The sequence below is a fragment of the Cottoperca gobio genome, chromosome 21, assembly GCF_900634415.1.
Source record: "Cottoperca gobio chromosome 21, fCotGob3.1, whole genome shotgun sequence".
NCBI lineage: Eukaryota > Metazoa > Chordata > Actinopteri > Perciformes > Bovichtidae > Cottoperca > Cottoperca gobio.
Window position 1 is genome coordinate 4,807,099 of NC_041375.1, and position 19,477 is coordinate 4,826,575.

At 40.7% G+C, this 19,477-nt stretch overlaps 1 protein-coding gene across 1 annotated transcript in view; it reads right to left on the reverse strand.

Annotated features, from left to right (window-relative positions):
- The window catches only part of gpr39 (G protein-coupled receptor 39), a 39,134-nt gene extending 22,785 nt beyond the window's left edge, over positions 1-16,349 (reverse strand). The window contains 2 exon segments of the mRNA XM_029459735.1: positions 15,199-16,194; positions 16,323-16,349. Coding sequence (XP_029315595.1) covers positions 15,199-15,982 — 784 coding nt within the window. The 5' untranslated portion in view covers positions 15,983-16,194; positions 16,323-16,349.
- Between the last annotated feature and the right edge of the window lie 3,128 nt (positions 16,350-19,477).

Sequence of the window (19,477 nt, forward strand, 5' to 3'; positions counted from 1 at the left end):
TGAACCCAGGCTAGCACATCCTGGGTTAAACTGCTCTCTGTGGCTGATCCCTCAATAATGTATTGATTATAGACGGAATCGGAGTTTCGGGCTTCCGGTGGAATCGCAATGCATGCTGGGATGGCAAGCCTAGAAAAGTGAGCTCCAACTCCACAAGGGCCGCCATATTGGATTTCTTCTCTACGTGTTTACATTGTATTTAGCTTATTCTTCAAGCGTGTTGTAAACAAACCTACTACTCTACAATGAGTTCTGAACTCCTTTCTTATGATGAGGTTCAGATGTGGAAAGTCGAAGATTTGAAAGTATTTTGCCGCAAGTGGAATTTAAAGGTTTCAGGAACAAAACTGGAGCTTATTGCCAGGGTGTTTGCTGCATCAGGGTGTTTGCTGCATCAGGGTGTTTGCTGCATCAGAGACGGGCATTGAGGAGCAACCAACAGCTAACGGAAGACTTTCAATCACAGAAAAAGAAAAGACTAAGCTTTTGGTTATGCCGAGTGGCGTTTCAGTGCCTGATCCCTTGACACTGCAGGATGGCTGGGTCAATGAAAACAACAGCATGACTTCTCGGCCGCCGATATACCTCAGCGATATAACATTATTTTTAATGTCTGACCACCCGGGGAACGATGTCGAGTTTCATAAACGAACTTTGAACGAATACAAAGAAGGCAAAGCATTTAGACTGTTTGACTCTGGCTGGTTGAAACAAATATCTTTCAATCCTCTCGCAGATTCTGAGTTTTGCTTTTTGAAAGCAAAATGTTCTCATTCAATGAAGATTTCCCATACGCCACATTCAGCATGGATCTGCGCAGTCAAGAAAACTGGCGATATCATAAGTGCTTATTGCAGTTGTGTTGCAGAGTAAGCTATTATAAATATATACCTAACTTGTGTTTGTTAATTATTATAAAACTCAATATATAGAAAGTACATTTGTCAATATATAAATCAGCATGCATTACGATTCCACTGGAAGCCTGAAACTCCAATTCCGTCAATAGGTCCGGGTCCGGACCCAGATCGCGGTCCGCCTGTTAGTGACCCCTGTTCTATACAAGCCGCCCCCTGCTGGCCATTAGAAATAATGCAGGTTTAAGGCACTTCAGCATAAACTTCACATTTCAGAACCAGAGTTTCTTTTGGTTTACTTTGGTCTACCCTGCACCAGCTTGCACACGAGAGAGAAGCACTGCTGTGAACGAGCCATCTTCAGTTTCTTCTTATCTTGTGTTATTTTATCTTATCTTATCTTGGTGTGAAATAAATCATGGAAGAATATATTAAAATTCATTCCAAGTGAATAATTGATATCAAATTCACTGCTGATAAGCGGTAGACGATAGATGAATGCTAAAAGTGAGGATATACTGTAGCGGTATGCATAAATGTGTAGTAGTGGCACAAGCACCATCCCAACAAATAGGGAGAAACAGACCATAAGCAACAATGACATGTTACTGTGATTCATCAGTCATCCTACAGAGCACATCCTCTGCTTTCGTCTCCTGCTTTTTAATTACGTGATAAAAACACGCCAGATTGTTTTTCATTGAGGCAAAGCCCCTTGAAGCGCTGTCTCCCCCAGGACATTAAAAAGCTCCCCCAACCCCACCTGCTCCCTCCTGTGCTTGCAGCCTCATCTTTAGCAACATCCAACATGACAAAGGTCCCTTATTAGGGAAGAAAGCAGTTTTCAAACTTCAGGAGTGCTGTGATAGATACCTCAAGAGAGGGATCTCAGCAGCGTTCAGGTCTGGAACTGAAGACTTGACACTTTGCCTCTAATCAGTTGCTCATATCTCACTCTTATTTTTTAATTTTTAGTTAACGTGAAAGCATTTTGCGTCAGTGGCGCATTAAGTTGCTGTTTATGCAGCGATCAGCAGCTGCTTGCTTGGCCCATTGAAACCAAGTCAGTTTGTTTATGTATGTAATATGTATTTATCTGCAAGGCTAGCGGAATAGCTCTACAGATGGCAATGTCAGCCTGTTGGTCAGGTCACCATTTTGGTCCAGACTGAAATATCTCAACAACAATCGAATGGATTACTATGAAATGTTGTACATACATTCATGGTCCCCAGAGGATGAATACTAATGGTGAAAGCCAACCCTAGATACACTTTCATCTTATAACAAGCTTTGTCCACTTGGTGTTTCGCCTCGCAATATTAGCGTTTCTTTGGGCACCGTGTCCGCCATTTTCGTAGCTTCCTCTTCTTGGATGCGTGCTTATGATCTGGCACCTGGTCGCTACATTTGTATACATCCTAGACACAGCTAAATTAAGAGAAAATCCAAGCAATGATGATTTTAAATAAGTTTATGTGAACTGGGCCGATCGCTGATGACCTGAGCTTTGTCGAATTAACTCGTTCATTTCGATTAATTAATCACAGAAAAAATAACGCGTTAAAAATATTAATCGCAGATTAATCGCGCTCCTAGATGCCCCTGACCTTTGGTCCGACAGCACGGAGCTCTGACAGCACCCGTCCCCGGCGCCCGTCCCCCCGTCGCACGGAGCTCAGAAAGCACGGGGCAACAGCAAATATTGTTATATGCAATTAATCGCGATTAATTAATCACAAAGCTTGTAATTAATTAGATTAATTTTTTTAATCGCTTGACAGCCCTAGTTTTAATACATCATAAAATATTAATAACTGTACTTACAAGAAAGTATGAGCCTGATGAGCCTCACACAGCGTGAGTTACGTGCTGCGAGTGAGTGCAGGCACGGCAGTAGGTCCCCCATCTAATCTCCCCTCAAGGTTTTAGTGCTGCATGCTGTGTTGAGGCTGTGAACATTAGTCTGTGCTCCAAATGTTTGTGAAGGTTTATCTCATCAACTGCAATTTCATCAGTAAAACCTCTGAATATCGGCTTTTTTTTAAGTGTGTGGGGGATAGTGGGAATATCAGGTTTAACCACCACCAATAGGTAACACCATATCAGGAGTTTAATATCAGCATTCACATGAGCCAACAAAGTGTTTACATCTTTCTAAAATATTATTCTAATTATTTACAAATTCTATTTTCTTACTATTACAGCATATTTACAATGGAATAACTGACTATGAGTAATGTGGAAAGGCTTGCTCACTTACTTCCTGACTTCCTACTCAGCTCCTCTGGACATTTTAACATCTTTCAGCTGATTGTTTTGGTTCTACGGCCTGTAAATCTTCATTTGGTTTCATTCTCATCAACTTCATTCCCAGCCAGAAGCTTTTTTCAGCAACAAATCTGATAAACCCACTGAACACTACCTTCTTAGCAACAAACAGTAGACAGACGAAGACATATCTCTATAAACAGATCTGTATATGAATGAAGATATCTGTAGGTAATAGAACTAGATTTTGGTGACAGAAGCGTTCTGGTTTACGTATGTTGTCCGTGTAGTATTGACCAATCACCTTTGAGCGGGCTTTGGTTGATCTTAGCTAAACAGTCCATGTGTACAAACTAGACTCCAACTCCATCTTTGCGTCTCAAGTTGCTAATCGTAAACTGCTGATTGTAAACAATAACCGGCGCACTGAAGAGGAAGTCTTGGCTCGGATATCCTCTGGCTACACCCTAGCCATAGAAATATTGGCCATTGCCTCCAAAGCTAAATAGTCATCAGACCGATAGCCGATGGGCTCCGAGATAGGACAAAGGCTGGCTGGTGAACATAAAGTAGTGGAGCATTTAGCAAGCTAAAGCGCCATATCCCTCAGGAGTTAATGGAGACCATAACAGGATCTAATGGACAGTGAACATTGGACATTGAACTTAATATTGGCGATCGTGTCTGCAACTATTCACAACAACTTTATAAGGTGATAACGTGTCAATTTTGTTTTAAGTGCCCAAAAATGCCCAGATCCAGCCAGCAAGAGTGAGGTTTTTGTTTGATAAGAACTTTTATTCCTTCCTTGTTACAAAAATTACAGCGTGTGTCAATTTTGCAAAACCAATACTAACTTTTTAAAATGTCAAACTTCATGTTAAGCTAAGTAGTGTGACAAGTGGAGAGAAAAGTATTAGAATAAGATTTGAAACTGATCACCTCACATCATGCAAATATCAATCAACCGCAGGAGTCAGTGCCAAGTGCTGGTATCTGAGTGTGTGCGTAGTACCATGCAGTATGGTGTTGTAAAACAGATAAGTAAACACACCCACGCAGTATGACCTGTGATTTCCCCTCAGAGCGCTGACACACCATGAAGCCACACAGTCCTCTCAGACACCTGCAGTATTGTCTCCCAGGCGGCACGGTGAGTGCAGGCTGTCACTCACAGGAAGGCTTGCCTTTAGCTAAGTTAGCTGCCAGGGGGCCAGACGACTGCGGAGCTTATTACTTAACTATGCAGCTGTCACTCTGCCAGGAGACGAGAGAAGGTTAGGGAAGACGAATGGTAAGGCACATTCTTCGACCTGCCCATAGAGGCTAAACAAATCCTCCTCAAGTTTTTTTTAATATGATAGTAAAAGGGTTTGAAAGAGGCCACCCAAGCAGCATAAACAGGCCGATGGGGAGTCAGGATCTGTAGTCGAAAACAATAAATAAGCCCCATCGATCCAAAGGAGGTTTGTGGGTGGCAATTGGGCTGTCGCTGCAGTTCATGAGCTATGGCTCCGTTCTGGCAGGCTGGCAGTAAATGAATGATGGGAACAGTAAGACAACGCAAGGCCAAGAAAATTATGAATCCTATTAAAGGAAGTACCAAGCTTCTCCTACACTGTTAGAAAGTGTCAATGTATTATTAGCTCAGCCAAGGAGCTAATGATTTTGGCTCGGTTTGTTGGTTTGTTTGTCAGTAGGATTACGGAAAAATTATTGACCCCATTTATATGAAACTTGGTGGAAAGGTGTGGCACGATTTTGGAGCGGATCTGAATCCCGGGGCAGATACACAAATTATCACAAATACACTGAGAATGGTCAAATTTATGTGAACCAGCTATCAAAGTGTTGATTTTGAGCAATAACATACAAAACATCTGCTCTGTATGTTGTTTCCACATCACAACTTAAAGCTCATGAACACATCAAAGTTGGAAGAACGACTTCCCAACCTTCGGAAATGTGATCATCCGACGTGCTTGTGAGCGCACGATTGGCCTTGGAGGAGGTCTGCTCTCAGCGAGTCCGATTCTAGTTTAAAATAGAAGGGAGTATCTCATTCCCGCAATGCTGTTTACCAAATTTAGCATTGATACAGTCAAAATCCAAAAAGTAGATGTCAAGTCAAGCAAACGGGGCTATGTTAGAACAATGTTGTGTGTTGAGTGTTGAGTGTTGCCTTATCATACTGCAATATGCGAATGATGTTTCTTTGTTTCCATGTCTTCTATGTGGATTGTCAGCTGGTGAGGAGTATGTAAGGTAAGTATTTTTGGCACAACATCATGTATGTAGCCATCAACTGCATATTCAAGAACAATTTTAAATCACTGTTGTTTTAAAGTCAGCTCGACACATTGAAATGTCAGCCAAAGACTCACAACTGATCAAATCTGGTCAGGACAGTTGTCATTTCAGACTGGCTGGAAATGAGAAGCCTGCTTGTGTCTACCTCTGTCTGAAATCAAGGATCCATGGTTTGAATAATGAGTGAAGTTTCAAGTGGCAAACCTGTCACCATTATCATTGTACACGGGATGGACACCCAAGTACATGGTGTCCTTGGGTGTCTTGAAAGGCGCCTCCAAATAAAATGTATTATTATTATTATTACATTCATAATGTGTCCTTTTGTTGGTCGAATTCATGCAGGATATAGATCTGTTCTGCATTTAACTCCATCCTGGAGGTAAATGTCACAGTCCACAGATTACAGAGGTCTGTGACCTTTATAACAAAGCAGCCTGTTTCCACTCTCTGGATCATTGTGTGTATTGTTTGACACCCAGCAGTGATAACACAGGTGAAGACAGGATTATCACAGCCCACATTTTGAATGAAAAGTGTGATGAATAACAATAGCACTCCCTGCTCTCCTGTTTCTCAAGTCTCCACGCACTCATTCTTCTCACATCTATTCAGCATGACCCAGTTCTCTCATCACAAATAACCTGCGAGAGTCAAAGTTCACAGGCCAAAGGTAGAAGGGCTGAATTAATATTCATTTCACAAATGCTGGCAAGTGACAGAAAACCCCTCCGATCTAAAGCAATTAACCTTCTGTCCTGGACGTGATGTGTGGGCATCTTCACAAGGATGTTCTCTGCTTTTAATTACTCTCCAAAGTCGCAGAGCCCAACCAGGATTAAAAGTTATTTCAAGGTAAAGTGAAGCGTTGACAGGGTAACTGACATCCGTGCTAACAACAAGAACGACTGTTGTGTGCATCAGAGTGGAACTCGATGCAATGTGCAGCCGGGTCGTTTCTGTCTGCCAACTGCAATAACAAATCATATATTCAGATTTAGATTGTTCTTGCAGAGTAAAGCCAGCAGTCAATAAGAAGTGGAGAGAATAGTGTTGATGCCAGCAGACTGTGTCACGACCCCTCTAGTATTATTCAGTCAAATGTAATAATCCATTATGAAGATGGTGGAGTCCAGTTGGCAGTGTATTGCTGCTTGAGTTTTTGTTTATGAGCTCTGAGCGGTTATGAATTTTGACGTAGTTATTATGGACATGATAATGTGGCGGTGAGGTGATTACAATATGGCCTGGCTAATATGTTTCTAGATCTTGTAAGATGATAAGTTTGCTGTGCAAATATTACTTGATCACATATTAATTGGATTAGTTGTTAGACTTAAAAGCACTTTATTATTTTAAAATGACTTTTTATTATTTCTAGGTCCAAATATTACAACATCATGACTTGTAAATCAACTGTTAGAAACACATAATCTCCTCTGTGTCTGGCCTCATCAATATTTATACATACACCAATATTCCAGTCTGTTGGTTATAAGTAGAGCAATAAACCTGGAGTAAGTGCGTGTGGAGACGGAGTGTACTGTGAATATCCCACACAATTCCTACTGAGATAAAGTACACGCATACTGTTTGCATAAACAACTATCACACACTGAGGAGGGACATTACAGCACACGTCGCCTGATTAAAAACCAGTCGAGGCTGTCGGGCTTTAGTCTCTGTTAGACTCCAACTTCCTACTTTTCTCTAACGCACTATGGTATTATGGAATTAGTTTAATCCTAATAAAGGATTATGTGCTGAAAACTAAAACAAACCAAAACTCCAAATCACCTCATCTCTGTTGACAACTGTGGTCGTATTCTTGAAGGGTGGGACCTTCCACTACAATGAGCTAAAAACAGCAATCATTTCAAATAAACAGCACAGCTAGAAGCGTTAATACATATTTATATTGTATATATGGTAGCAAGTTACTTTTTGGAGTAGGTAGATCCAGTCAATTTCCCTTTCCTCTGTTCCCAGAAACATTTGTGTTTAACTTTTTCCTCAATATCACTGCAGTATTTCTGAACACAAGACTTATGCAGAGTAGACTTATTTATCCAATTGGCTGGAAAGACCTTGAAGATGAGAAAATAATGTTGTTCTCATATAATATACATTTTTTCTCTGTTCTTTTTCATTCCTCGCAGCTGATTCAAGCTCCTGCCGAGTATTATATTATATTATACTTGATTTTTTACAGCACAGTATTTAAAGGACCAGACTTCAGCTTCAACTTTAGCTCCTTAGACAAAAGAAAAATGATAATTTTAACATTTTACCACAAATTATAATATCATAATACATACTGTAAAGATTTTATATGTAAAACTCTTTGCAAAATGGGTAGCTGTGATGTGTCTTATATATGATTTGAAGTAAAAGGGCTAAAACGTGCAGCACAAAAAACACGAGGCTTTGAGGTTTGTTGAGGTAAAACAATGAATAAGATCATTGACAAAACGTTCACAGCTATCGTGCTCTGAGATGAGGACAAAACGTCAGTCAGAGAGTGTTAAGTCGTTAACCATCGACAGTCAGTTAATGAGCTCGACCGTTGATCACATGACTGTTCTATTTAATATTGTAAAACAAAAAACGACTTGGTAAGCAACGGATAACTTGGTTTGGGTTAAAGGAAGTATGGGACGGAAATGTATGGGACATAGAACGTGACACATACGTACGTACGAACGGTTACGTACTACCATAATTACATACTTTATTAATAACTCAACGTATTGACTTCTGGTTTCACACGAGACACTCTGGTCTTCTGTGTGAAAGTCCATTAACCCCGACCTCTTCCCGACTTTGTCGTTCTTTAAAATACTACACCTGACTTCCCGTCAAAATTACTACGGCCACTAGAAGCTGCCATCTAACAACAAAACTATATATATATATATATATATATAATAAGCTGCTTGCACAGACAACCTATACGGGCAACTACCAACTTCTATGACATGTCTTTAGCTGAAGGCTAACAGGACCACGTAATGAGTCTGAAGTGTGTTTAGTCCACAGTGTGTCCACTGTTAAAACTTGGTACAAGTCTCTTCAAGAACTAGCATCAGTCTGCAATGGTAATTTAAGACCACATTATTTCTAATGAAAAGGATTAGGATTAGGATAGGTTGCCTCTTTTTGAACCCAGCACATTGCTGCCAGCCATTTGAGCCACAAGACAGTCCAGAAGTGTTTGGCCCCAGTCTTTCACACTTACAATCAGCCTTTGAAACAAACACCATTTTGGAAAAGTCCCCATGTTATTGTGTTTTGCTCAGTTTTACTTTCAGCTCATACAGTTAAACACAATAACAAACACATTACTTTCTGTTATTGAGGGAATATTTCCATTCAATCAAACTCAATTTCTGTTTCTTTCAATAAACATTTTCATCCATTGAAAGTTTCATTAGGTCCAGCTTCCTGTTTGGGGAATAGCATGTTAATTTCCCCTCATAACTGTGATTATTGAATTCTCAGGCTAAAATACAGCTTGCATTAGGCATTTATTTGGCAAATTGAGCACATTTGTATTCCCACTACAATAACCAGAGATGATTCAAAAATAAAACTGAATTTGCAGGCATTCATAGAGTGCGATCCTTCATGCAGTCCCTTCCTCCTTTACTTGGAAAGCGTCAATTTGGGACGTATGTGAATGCAATGACTTTCGGCAGCTAACTTGAAAGGCACTAGCATGTTCAGAGGTATTCCAGTGATTTAGCATTACAAACTGCTGGAGGACTTTTAAGATACAGATGTAAAACAAATCATCACAATTGATACAGCAGAGGTTGAGAGTTCACCATGATGCAACACAACAGCATCTCTTTGTGAAACCCTCCCTGCCTGGTAAATCCAACATCTTTTAAAACTCACACTACAAACCAAGTTTGTAACGCAGCTTGACATTTAAAGTAAATGTAGTCCTCAAGCCAAAGCCGCCTGATGACACCATCAGGATCATCGTCTCAGACTTGATAAAGCAGCTGAGCCACAGAAGGCCTTTTACAACTGCGTAGTACTCCTCATGACAAGTTAAAGGAGGATGTGGAAATAGTACAGGCTGCCACTTTATCACAAAATTAAAACACCACCTGGACAAAGGGCTGCCTGTCCAACACTTATCAATGCATTAAAATATCTGGCTCAGAGACTAACAGGTGAAATTATACATTTTAATACACCACCAAATGATAAAAAAGTCTTGCATTGAAACTCTATCCTACGGTACATATTTTAAAGGGGACATATTATGCTCATTTTCAGGTTCATACTTGTATTTTGGGTTTCTACTAAAACATATTTACATGCTTTACTGTTTACATAATACCTGTATTCACCCTCTGTATCCAACGCTCCGTTTTAGCGCCTGTCTCTTTTGGCCCCCTCCTGAAAAAGTTTGGTCTGCTCTGATTGGTCAGTGTTTCTCCCACATCTGAGCTATCTGCGTCTCTGCACCGTCATTGCAGCCGGGGAATGTAACGGCACTGTAGCAGTACTTTCTACCCTCAGTGAATTCACAACCTTACAGCAGTGCTGACGGCTCATTTAAAGTTTCTGAATACATTTCTCAGTGGATGGAGCAATTTTGATACTTTCACAGTAGTCATAACATCTCTATTTTCTACAGGTTTGACACAACCGTCATTTGATCTATTGTTGGTATACAAATATTGACTAGTGCAGCTTTAATGAATCTGTAAGTAAAGTACTATTTACAAGTGTTGTAGCTAACGCTGCTTGTGTTGTACACTGTAGCAAGAGCTTATTCTCATGGTGCTTCTCTGCACTCATTGACTGACAACGTTCTTTATTTTTATAATTATCATCTTCTTACTTATCTGCATCATCTCTACCATAAATACCATCAATTGTCATCATCTTTTTTTCCCTCCTTGTTCCTGCATCTCTTTCTGCTAATCATGTCATCTGTCACCATCTTCATCCTCCCTCACATCATCATCATCATCATCATCATCATAACTAACCGCCCCTCCTCCTCGTTTCCATCCTCACCACCATAGTCACACAGCATCATAATGTTCATAATCCTGTCACTCTTCTCATCCGTTAAGACCAGTCCATGTGAATACGTGTAACACGTTCAGAAATGACATCCCTACAGCAGGACAGAAACAATTATGTTCCATCAGGCCGTTAAGCTGCGCAGGGATTGTGACTAATGGATAAAAGCTCATTTTATGCATTGGTTGTAATGCAGCTGACCCCTCCTTCCACATCCATCTGAGGTCATCAGAGCACAGAAACTCAATTTGATTCACATACTGTCCAACACTTAATACATAATTAGACTGGTGAGGGTGAACGATTGGCTGGTAATCGAATCAGCACGAATGGAATGCCGCAGTCCCGTACTCAGGGAAAAACTGAAAACTAGCATCAGTCTGTGTGGAATATACTGCTCACTCACTGAACACTTTGTATATGAAGAAGAAACAGCCTTTAGTGTTAAGCTAGATGAGCAGATGTGTCAGTCTTAAAAGATAAATGGCAGAGGAGTTAGCAGAAAGTCAGCCTGTATCCATCATTGGGTTTTCTTCTACAGGATGCTGTGAGGCTGATTAAATGTCTCAGTGACTCTCAGTGCTACCGATTCATGGCTGTCCTGAGGACTTTAGCTTAATAACAGTCACAGTGCTAACTCCTCAACACTGTAAACCAGGGGTCACTAACAGGCGGACCGCGGTCCGGGTCCGGACCCAGACGCCGACCTGTCCGGACCCGGACCTATAATCAATCAATTATTGAGGGATTTTCTATTTTAACCGGCGCAGCTTTTCTCGTTTTTACGGCACTGGTTTAGCGGTTCAGGAAACTCACAGACCAATTACATGCGAGTTAAGCCATCCCACGTGATGCTACTCAGCCAATCAAATCTGTGCATTCCAACCGGCGACTCTGAATACAGACAGATGAGAGGCGAGTGACAGACGGAAAGACGAGTTAGAGATACAGGGAGAGAAGACGGAGAAAGGAAGAGAAACACTGACGAAGAGACGAGTGAGCGGCAGACAGGGAGAGAACAATAACTACTCATGGCGCTCTCCAAGAAGAGAAAAGTCAACAGAGCTTTCAACCCAGAATGGACTCATTCATGTTCATCCTTCCCACTGGAGCACAACACCAGCGTCTCATATGCTCAGAGACCGTGGTGCTCATTAACAGTGGTGATGTGAAACGCCACTATGAGAAGTCGGGTCATTTTCTCATAGACTTCTGTACAGCTGGACTTCTTTTTGCAACCAGTGAAGTCACCCCCTGCTGGACATTAGAGAGAATGCTGTTTTAAGGAACTTCCACTTTAGCTTCACTTTTCAGACCTGGAGGTTGCTGCCTGGTTTGACACTAGGCCCTCAAAATTGAGACCACTGGGCCCAACCCCGGCCCGAAAAATTAAGGGTTTTAAAGTACTTAAATATGCTTTTGTGAGCCAGCTTGTTGACCTTGTTGATAAGCGGGCCAAATCAGCAGTCAAACTACAATAACTAACTTTCAGTTGTTTTCAGATAACCAGCATGCACATAACTCTTTCACATCACACAGTATCTTCACATACAGTAACTCCCAACCAGGGAGCTGGTCAAACAAACATCTGCCACTGTCATCTGGGCTTTAGAGTTTTGATATTTAAGTATTTATAGAAAGAAACACAAAACAAAAGTAATAATCACATACAACTATGTGATTCATTGACCTTGCAACTCCACCAGGAACTAGTCGGGTTATAAAATCCATTCCCGGAAAATGTGAGACTGAGCTGTAAAAGTACACGATGAATTCCAATGCTGTGATTCAGACTCACGTAGTGTAGCTGTGAGTGTTTGGTGAACTCTGTGTTTGACTGACCCACATGACATCATCAGTGTGTGTGTGTGTGTGTGTGTGTTGTGTGTGTGTGTGTGTGTGTGTGTGTGTGTGTGTGTGTGTGTGTGTGTGTGTGTGTGTGTTACACTGTGCTTGGGGTCCAGTGTTTGGTGAAAATATCTGACAATTACATTGAGATCATATTTAACACCAAAATCCCTCATCTGTTCAGTGAAGTACTTTTTATTTTACCAGAACAAGGAAATGTGACTTTTATATGTAATATTTATGTATACTTCCTGCTTGTGCTTGTGCCCTCCTATATCATAGACCTCTGTGCACTATGCTTACTGCAATTTCACAGCTGGGGTGTAGAAGACCGGTATCACAAAGCTGCAGGTAGCAGAGTCTCAGCATGCGCTTTCTTTAGAAAATGTTATTTTCTGGAATTGGAGAGGCTGATTTCCTAATGTCCTTCAAACTGGCTGTGCATCTTACTCTGAATGAAAGGAAATAATTAAAAGATAACTCTGGTAGATTCCTGTGTGCGTAAATGTACCTACTTAAGATAATTTACTGTGTCATAGTGTTAACAGCCATTTTCATACTTTCTTTTAACTTCCAGAACAAGAATCTGGAGCGATGCTTATTAGACACGATCACACAGCAGTTCACTGAATCTGGTTTTGATGTCTTTTGTTACTTACTTGTATACAGTTTCCTGCTAAGTTAAAGCTGCATTATTTGAATTTTCCTTTTTTTTGTCGATTTGGGGGCAGCAGAACAAGCGGTGTAAAGGTGTTATAGTGAATGAGTATAGTGATACACCTCCAGCAGAGAAGGAGCAACATTAGCATGTATCTGGAGCTGTTCCTGACCACCAAGACACACCGTTTACATCACACATAGTCATTTAATTAATTGTTAATATAATATATTGATTTGTTAGTTTACAGGTCGTACATGTTATTTTTTAAAGAGGAAAAATAAATTCCCTTTCTTAATCCTTTACTAAGAAACAGTTTTGACTAATGTGTATTTGGACATGATACAGAGAGTTTATCTTGAACAGCTTCCTCCTCCTGTGCCTGGATGTAGTCCCTGTGTCCTTCTTCCTGTCAGCGTCCTGTTTATTCATGTGGTCGTTCTCTGTGACCGCTCTGCTGCATGACTCAGGGACTTTGGGAGTTTGTCTGCTGCATGTCCGATCTCTTTTCATGTCAGCCCGTCTGCAGTGGAGCATATCAGCATCTCTGAGTCCCTCCCTTCTCATGTCCAATGCTAGCTGATGTCTATTTGACCAAGACGGTGCTGATGTCCTCAGGATGTCCAACTCAGTGCTCACAGTCTGTTTACTCTGGAAATCTTCCTATTACAGTTTTACTGCTTTATCTTTGTTGGACAACTATTACCAGTTTTGGCTCTAATTTCATACCTGACTGGCTGGAAGGAGAGTCCTTGTTTGTGAAGTTTCTCTCTGTTCTATTTGATACTAAGTAATTGTTTCTGTTTCCTTATTTAAAATAGGAAATGTGAACGCCCTGGTAGCTCACCTGAGGCCCCGGTTTGAATCCGACTGACTGAAATACCTTTATGACTGAAAATATGACCCATGCTATCCTATTATAAGTAACTTCAGTCCTGTACAGCACATTTGACTGAACATGTCTCTATGTACACACAAACAAGCAGCGGTGGAATGTAACTAAGTACATTTACTCAAGTACTGTACCACCAATTAGAGGCACTTTATACTTTATACTTAACTTGAGTCTTTTCTTTTCATGCAAACTTTCTACTTCTACGTTTACTCTTTATTGCACTACATTTATCTGCTTTAGAGTAATAGCTACTTTACAAATTCATTTAGATTATTAGTATTTGTACTTTTACAGCGGTGGCTTACAAGTTACTGATTTTAAAAAATGGTATTCTGTAAATCTTTTAACCCTGAAAGCACTTTGAAAATGTGCTATATTAATATGAATTATTATTATTACTTTTATATAAGTAAAGGATCTGAATAGTTCTTCCACCTCTGCAAACAAACAACAGTTACTATCACAAGATGGTTTATCTTCACTTTCAGACCAAGAGCACTCCCTAAACAACGTGTGTCAGTGTGTGAACTCAATCATGAGAATGGTGACAACATTTGAAACACAGCGTTTCTCACATACACTTGTAGCACAGAGTCGATGTGATGTGTTCACTGCTGGCGTAATCAGAGGAAGCAGCTGTCTGACACGTTCCAACAACCCAGGTAGCGCTGGCAATGTATCAACGTCACACACACACACACACACACACACACACACACATCATGCATAGTGGCCCAAAAATAACAATTTCTGTAAACACGGACCCCCCAATATAATAATACAAACGTTTTATTGTTATGCCACTCACCTCCATCCAGAATAATCAATAGCAAAAGTAATCATAATCATAAATACACTTATTATAACTTCCAGTTCTACCATTACTGCAGTTCTGTGTGTGGTTTGTCCACATGGTGTTGCCGTACCGCAGCAGTAGCTGATGCTCGACTCTGCACAGCAGACAGGAGAGATAGATTATTTCTAAAAATATTATAACTTTATTCTCATTAAAGTACGACTTTATTATGGTGACTTTTTTTGTCAAAATATCATGTACTTTGAAAATGCAGAGACTCAGAGAACGCAGATTTGTGGGATATGTTTTGAATGTGCAGAAAATCGTAACTGCATCCCTCCCAATGTTGGAACAAAACCCACGCCCTTGCTACGTGGACCTTGGATGTCCCAAAAACTCAGACAGTAAAGCACAATGCAAACAGACACACAGAACTCTAAAATACTTTCTTTGATCAGACACAATCAGCAGAACAAGGTGTAAAGTTTTTGAAATAAAAAAACCAACAACCTACCAAGAAAAATGATGGTCTGCTTCCTGGCTGTCTTGACCTTTGAACTTTGGTGCTTGGGTTCCGTTTGGGCTCCGTTGATGCTGCCATCCCCGGATCCTAAAGGCTTCTGGAGTACGAGGACCATGGCCCAGCACATGAGGGCCACGCAGACCAACACGACCATGTAGACAGTAAAAGCCACAAAGATGCTGACCCTGTACATCACCCAGCGCTCCCTCAGGTTTGTACAGAAGGTCAGATTCTGGACGGGGGTATCACCCAGGAAGGGAATGTGTCCCTCCGTTCCCGTAGCGACCAGCAACGGCAGGGCCACGACCACGGACACCACCCAAGCAAAGGTGATGAGGGAAGAGGTGCGTTTTCCACCCAGGGCTTTGAAGCGAAATGGGTGACAGATAGCCACGTAGCGCTCAAAGCTAAGCGTAGCCACGTTGAGGATGGTGGCGTAGCTGCAAGCCTCGAACAGGAAGTTGTAGATCTTACAGGAAGCATTCCCTTCTGTGGTCGTGAACGGGAACCAGATAGCGCTGTAGAGTTCCACCGGCATGCCGATGAGGAGCACCAGCAAGTCGGAGCAGGCCAGGCTGACCATGTGGTCGGTGACATTCTTCTGCAGGTAGCCGTTACGCTTCAGCACTTGCGTCACTCTGATAGTGACCGAATTACCCACGATACCCGTCACCAGGATGAGGCTGTAAAAGACTGTCAGAAAGATTTTGACGGGGTAGTTGGGTTCAAGCTCAGTCCAGTCTTTCTCGTCTGTTATCTCGATTTCCTCACTCATGGTTACGGAGCGGAGAGCTCAGATTTCACAGGTATTGATTTTATCCTGAAGCTTATCAGGTCTGCTGGGCGCAGTCTCTGTGATTAGAGCCCAGATCCAGAAGTGAGCAACTTACACTGAAGACTTGTTTTTTGTGTGGAAGTAATCTCCGATTCTTCAAGGAGAGTATCCCCGTGGGCGGTAAACTCCAAATCCCAGCAGGTGACACTCCACTGTAGGAAATATGAGGACTCTTCAGTACTTTCTACTAGGTTTTAAATATTCAGTGTCTTACTGTATCCCCAACATTCCAGTGTGTGGTTCCAAGACTGGTCCATCTCCTCCCATTCCTGACAATCACCTGGGATCCACGAGAGTCCTCTCACATTCTAGTCCTGAGTCGGGTGGTTTCACCTCCGTCTGAGCAAAGTGTTAGCCAACACTCCTCTCACACAAACGTCCTCCTCCCACCTACGAGAGCAGGGCGGTTAAACATTAAACACTACGACAGGCAGACCTGGTTTCATTTCTTATCATCAGCACTAATGCGCCTCCCTTTTACATAAACACTTTGTTTGACTCAAAGTTTTTGTTTAGACTGGAAATAAAGTTGAATACACATGAACGGGATGCAGCTTGGAAATTGATGAGTCATGCCTGACTTTGACCAAATGATTGGTTGAGATTAACAACATTTTATTTGGGGATCATATTAAAAAATATAACTGCAAGTGACACATAAAAAAAGTTACATTTACCTGATTGAGATTGTGGGAGAACAGCCCTTTACAGAAGACAGAGAAGTCAAAAGTGGACAAAAAAAAGGAAGTTGAAAAGTTCAAACAGGAACCGGACTGAAATAAACCAGGCGTAGGGTGGGTGAACATATTTTTGCGTTCATAGAGATAATGTTCATATTATGATACAACAGAAACAGAATTAGGATTGGGTGATAACATGTGGGTGGCTGATAATATGATATTCTTAGAGAGAGTGGTTTTAAATGATAGTCATTGTTTCCTTTAAACACTGGCTGCATTACTCTTTATTATTATATACTTGATTACAAAATTATTATTTGTATATCAACTACTAACCTCGTGTTTTTTTTTCCTCACATGCCTCCACGGTGAACGAAGAATTAAAAAAAAAAGACAGTAACTACATTTTGCAGTATCTTGGTAGTTTAACTACATTTAAATGTGCATAGTGATTCAAGTGGTTTGTGTAGTTAACTACTGAAACTATAAACTACTATGTTGGGTCATATGGCCAGTAAGATAATGTTTTTTTTATTTAAATGTTTATACATTGGTCAGACAGCCACCACCATACTGGCCTTTCAGCTTTGTGTCGTGCCGTGCTGCCTGCAGAAGAAGAAGAAGAATGTTTTAGTTAGACCAGTGCTCAAGCTGGTCAAACGGTCTAAAAACAGTGGTACGGCTTCCAAACAGTACACCAGATGGTTGTGAGTTCAATACCAGGGCTGCCACCATTGTTCCCCTGAGCAAGGCACTTAACGTAGGCACACCCTGTAGTTAGTTCACTGTAAGTCGCTCTGGATAAATGACCTGTAATGTTAAAAAAATGTAATGAACATACGCTGGAATAAAGTGGTGTGAGAGTTTGTAAACGGATGTTTTGATATAGTTTTGCTGAACTGATGTCTACAGGTTGAACCTGATTACATAAAAGCTTTGAGTGTCTTCTCACTGCGATTTAAAATTGTCAGATAGAGCCAATTAAACATCACGTGGTGCATGCAATCACGTTGTCAGCCAGCTGTTAACTGCCAAAAGTCAAATCTAGGTTGATTGTTCATTATGATACTGAAGCCTCTTACATTTATGTCTTAGATCTGATCAAGTTATCTGCTGGTGTGTTCACGTGTGTGTGTGTAATTACAGATGCACATGCATTTATTATATCTCAATAACAAGGTGCTCCTGTTTTAGAGATTTTCATGAAATTGTCTGTTTGACTTTGAAATAAAAACATCATCGGCAGTGTTGTGCTGCGTGCTAATGCCTAATTCTTTACAAAACCGTTGGTCGTGCATTGGAGACAATTCTTCGTCTAACTAGGTGATATTTCTATTGTATAAAAAAGTATAGAAAACGAAAAGATGTCAAGGAAAAGCCTTTTTTACTTGAGTCTCCTCTTGGAACTGAAATATCAAAAGGCACACACGTTAGGTCTACTTGAAAGCCTAAGAAAAAATACATTCTATACTCTACAAGACCTAAAATGTCTACTGCTTTTTACTCAACATGTAGGCCTCTAGTGTGTGCCTAAATGTGATGATGCACGTGGTTTACGAGGCATGTACTGTTTGCAGGCATTCAGCAGCACAATAGAAGTTCTACAAGACTTGGCCTCTATTATCTGACATCTTAGTCATCATGCTGCACTATACACTGAAAGCAATACAGAAGCTATCTTTAGAAATGTTTTCATACAGCATTATGAGAAGAGAATATTTGCATGCTTTTGTGACTGATGAATGTGTGTGAATAGGGCTCTGCTGCTTTCAGCATAACCTGTAATTGGATAGCATTGCAAGCTACATTCTGTGCACATTTTTCATGATGAATATGTTTTAGTTTTTTTTTTAGCTTGGAAGACAACCATAAATATGATTTGCGAAGTCCTATAATGAATAAAAAAAACAGGGCTGTGTCCGAAATCACTCCCAATAGTGTACTATATTTAGTGTCTGTCATTTTGTTTGAATGTCTGAAGTGTGTAAATGTATCCACCATAAAGCAGAGATGGGACCAAGTCATTGTATTGTAAGTCAAAAGAAAGTATCAAGTCAAGTCACATGTTCTAAACTTTGAGTTTTGAGTCCTAAACAAGTCATAATGAGCTCTTCACCAATTTCTACCCTCAAGTTTTGCATACTGCAATTAGTTGTTTGTTGACCACCATGTCATTTTCGTACACAAACAAAACACGGCATGGAACCTAACCTAACGTTAAGTCTTTATGGTTCTCTCCTGCGTCTTGATTGGAGGCCTGTCTGATTGGTTCAAACAAAGTGGATCTGGGGAATTAAGAGTCGACTTGTTGGGACTGAATAGCGTTAACAGTAAGTTGATTCAGGAAATAATGTGAAATTAATGATTAGTGGCACACTTTTAAATAACATTATTTTGACTCTATGGGCTTGGGGGAAGGTATAAAGTATTGTCAAGTCAAAAGGCTCAAGTTCAAGTGAGTTTGAAGTCATCAAACGCGTGACTCAAAGCCTAACTCTAGTCCAAGTCCTGTGGCTCAAGTCCACACCTCTGCTATATAGTTCCCCAAAAATCTCAAGACACACTTTCTGCGAGGAGAAAACTACAGTTGTGCGACTCTACTGATGGTAAGTATAAGTAATAGGTGAAACGTTCAATGTTTGTTTCCCTGGGTGAATATGGTGAAATCAACTGTTAGTTCTCTTGTTTTTTACCACTTAAACTGAATTTAAAACGTCCATCTCCCTTCGTACGTTTGTAATTTGAACTGCAAAGA